Raw genomic sequence first — 3526 nt, 5'->3', positions numbered from 1 at the left:
CCCACATCACATACACTCAAAAAGTGTGGCAAGATTCCCTTAGGCTTGTTAACTTGTGGCTCTTGTTTTGAAGATCTAACCTTAGGCAAATGTGGCAACATCGTGTGACAAAGTGTTGCACGGTTAGGCCTAAAACCAAACAGCCCGAAAATCAAGAGCGGACGACAGAAAAGAATCTTCTCGAATAAAACTCGCCTCTCTCTGTTTCGGCTCGGTCTAAGATAAACCAATGTGATGATGTGCGCCGGTCGCCGCGATCCAACGGTCCAGACGGGGGTCGCGCGAGGAAGCAGCAGCGCGAACGTGCGCTCCTTATCTTTTCCTTGTTATTGTTTCTTCCACCTTTTGTCGTTGAAGCAAAATCTACACAGCGAACTTCCAAAGATATTCCCGCCAGCTGTTATGTACGCATGATTCAGTAGCCACATCACGAGGAAACAAGTCCAGCTCCCAAAGTAATAAAACGCGATGTCGTTCTCCAAGAAAACAATACAATATGGGGGCAGGAGACAGACTTCCCGGTGTGAAAGCAAGGGGCAGCAGGATCGCGCCGGGCCAGATCACGACACGCTACACATTACGCACGTGGTCCATGACGCAGTGAACCGCCGGAATATATCTATTCCCGCTAGGGGTGGGGTGGGGGTTTCCTCGAACGCGCCCCATTTGCCCGACCCTTTTCCGCCCCGGCAAGTTGATCTTTCAGCGACTAAAAAAGCAAAGTCGAGCTTTCAACAGCTAGAAAAAAAGTTGATCTTGCAGCCGATAGCTACGTGCACCCGATAGCTACGTGCACTACATCATCCTCCCCCACCCAACCCCATCCGTGGAAAAAACCCACATGCTCCTCGTTGATGCGCCCATCTTAACTGAAACAAAACCAATCAAACTTTCCAACCTCACATCGGACGGGCGACGACCTTTTTATACGACATGTGCGCGTCGCTAAATGAAACGTGCGTCCCGCTTTATTCTAATTCCAGTTTCTTGACAGGAATTATTGATTAGTAGTAGCATCTGCCTGAACTTTCCTTGAAGTTTATCGCCTCTGACTCTGACAAGTTCACAGTCCCGTTTCACAAACAGTGTTCAACTATCTTGGTTTTTGGTTTACTGCAAGCATCCCCTGAAGAAAAAGTTTACTGCAAGCACATCAAACAGTAGTTCGTTTCACTTTGATGGGACCCCACTGTTCAAAGTAAAATAGAATTGATGGGACCCCTAGAAAATTTCTTGCCGGAAATCAAGTGCCACTCAAGTTTCTTGGAATCACTCGGTATTTTTTATTCTGTGGGGGAATTGAATTCATTTCTGTGTGTACATCAGATTCATATGATCATCCTATGTATGTATGGACATGTACAAAGTGGATGTATATGAAAAATTATTTGCTTTTTTACACGAGGGAATGCTGCCATTTACCACTAGCTAAAAAAAGATGATCGGCTCTTGTCTGTAGCTGCGTCGTGCAAGGCGTTGCCTGTGGTACTCTCCACCTTCCTCCTCCTCACCGTCACCTTGAGCCCGCCGTGCATGTGGGAAGTGAGCAGCGGCAGGAACGCCGGCGTGCGGCCCTCGTCGACGGGGCGGAGGTCGAACCGACGGAGTATGGCGCCGGCGACGAACTTCATCTGCACGAAGGCCATCTCCCTGCCCAGGCACGTCCGCGGGCCGCCCTGGAACACCGGGTACTTGAAGGGAGACACGCCGCCAGACGCCGCGTTGCCGTCCGCCGGCAGTGCGAGCCACCTCTCCAGGCTGAACTCGCCGGCGTCGGAGCCCCAGATGGCCTCCATCCTCCCCATCCCGTACTGAAAGTAGGTGACCCGGTCGCCGGACGCGACGCGGGTGCCGTCCGGCAGCACGTCTGCCGCCGCCGCGTGCTTCGAGTCCCACGCCACCGGCGGGTACAGCCGCATGGTCTCGCTCAGCGCGGCGTGGAGCACCCGCATCCTGCGGAAGTCGTCGAGGTCGAAGCCTTCGCCGGTGTAGGTGCCGTTGCTGCTGTCTCGTCTCATGCTTGTGATCTCCTCCAGGACGTCTCGCTCCACGTCGCGGTGGCGCATGAGCAGCCAGAAGAACCAGGTCAGCGCCGACGACGTCGTGTCGCGGCCGGCCATGATGAAGCTGATCACCATGTCACGGATATCCTCGTCGGCGTAGCCGCAATCGATCATCCGCGACAGCAGGTCGTTCCTCACGTCGCCGGCGTTGACCAAGAAGCGCTCCTTTTTGCGGCTCCGGATGAGATCCATGACGGCTTCGTGGATAACCTGGACCTCCTCCCGCAGCCGCCGCTCCGAGCCGATGTTCAGCGCGCGCTTGATCTTCCAGACGGCGGCCAGCGGCGCAGCCCCGCGCCTGGCGATGATCCCGGCGGCGGCGTCGAAGGCGGTGGCCAGCCTCGGCGCGGGCAATGCCGGGTCGAGGCATCCCGGGTCAACGCCCAGCGAGACACGGCAGATGACGTCGAATGCGAACCGGCGGAGGACATCCTGCATGTCGACGGCGCCGCCGCCCGGCTCAGCGGCCGCTTCCATCGCCGGGACGAGGCGGTCGAGCGCCTCAGCCTCGAGCACAGCGATCTCCAGCTCACGGAGCGTGCGCGCCGAGAACTCGTGGCTGACCAGCTTCCGCTGGGCGAACCACTTGTCGCCGTCGACGTTGAAGATGCCATTGCCGAGCAGGTCGCCGAGCACGTCGGTGAACGGCTTCCCCTTGGGGTAGTTGCCGAAGTTGCCCAGGAGGATGTACTCGACGTTGGCCGGGTTCGCGGTCACCACGGTCCGGCGCGCGCCCAGGCGGTCAACGACGATGGTCTGGGTGGGCGAGGCCGCCAGCATCTCGGTGTACCAGTCAAGGAGCCGCCGCCGGTTCTCGTAGAAGGCGAGCAGGCAGCCGATGAGCGGGTAGCTTCTCGGGCCATGGCCAGCGCTGCTGGTAGAACCAGATCGAAGCGAGTAGAGCAGGACCAGGAGGCAACACGCCACAAACTGAAAGCACAGCATGTAAGGTACCATCCTGTACCTCGATCTAGTGATTATAGTCAGAACAAAGGAGGTAGGGTTGGAGAGAGAAAGGATGGACGAGGCCGCACACAGTATTTGTCGACATATATATACCAAGTACCTGCTCGCGCTTTGCTGCTCTTTTTTTTTCTCCCGGAAAGCGATGGCCATATATTTATTAAGTACTAGCATAGAATTTTAGAAAACCACTCAAGCCCTCCAGGACCAGCGCACCAGAATAGTAACCGCCGCCGATGAAAAGAAGCATAGATCGAAATGATTCAACGTGACACACGAACACACAACGAAGACTTGATCCACGTGGATCCACCGAAAACAAACACCGACCGAATCCCGCACGATACACTGGAGAAAAATCTCCACATACACTCCGATGACGCTAGAAGCACAGCCAGAACGGGTGATGGGTTTCCGCAAAAAAAAAACGGGTGATGGGTGAGGATTAGTAGATTATGTTTCTATAAAATTTACTTTTCTAAGCTTAAATACCATTGAAG

The 3526-nt window shown here is 55.2% G+C and overlaps 1 protein-coding gene across 1 annotated transcript; it reads right to left on the bottom strand.

The window, feature by feature from the left end:
• Nucleotides 1-1259: 1259 nt before the first annotated feature.
• On the bottom strand, nt 1260-3074 carry LOC123182780 (cytochrome P450 94B3). The gene has a single exon (XM_044595445.1). The coding sequence runs from the start codon at nt 3018-3020 to the stop codon at nt 1425-1427; it is 1596 nt and encodes a 531-aa protein (XP_044451380.1). The 5' UTR covers nt 3021-3074; the 3' UTR covers nt 1260-1424.
• Between the last annotated feature and the right edge of the window lie 452 nt (nt 3075-3526).

Source organism: Triticum aestivum, chromosome 1D (assembly GCF_018294505.1).
Source record: "Triticum aestivum cultivar Chinese Spring chromosome 1D, IWGSC CS RefSeq v2.1, whole genome shotgun sequence".
Lineage (NCBI taxonomy): Eukaryota > Viridiplantae > Streptophyta > Magnoliopsida > Poales > Poaceae > Triticum > Triticum aestivum.
Note: the sequence above shows the minus strand (reverse complement) of the source record. Positions and strands in the feature narration are given on the sequence as shown.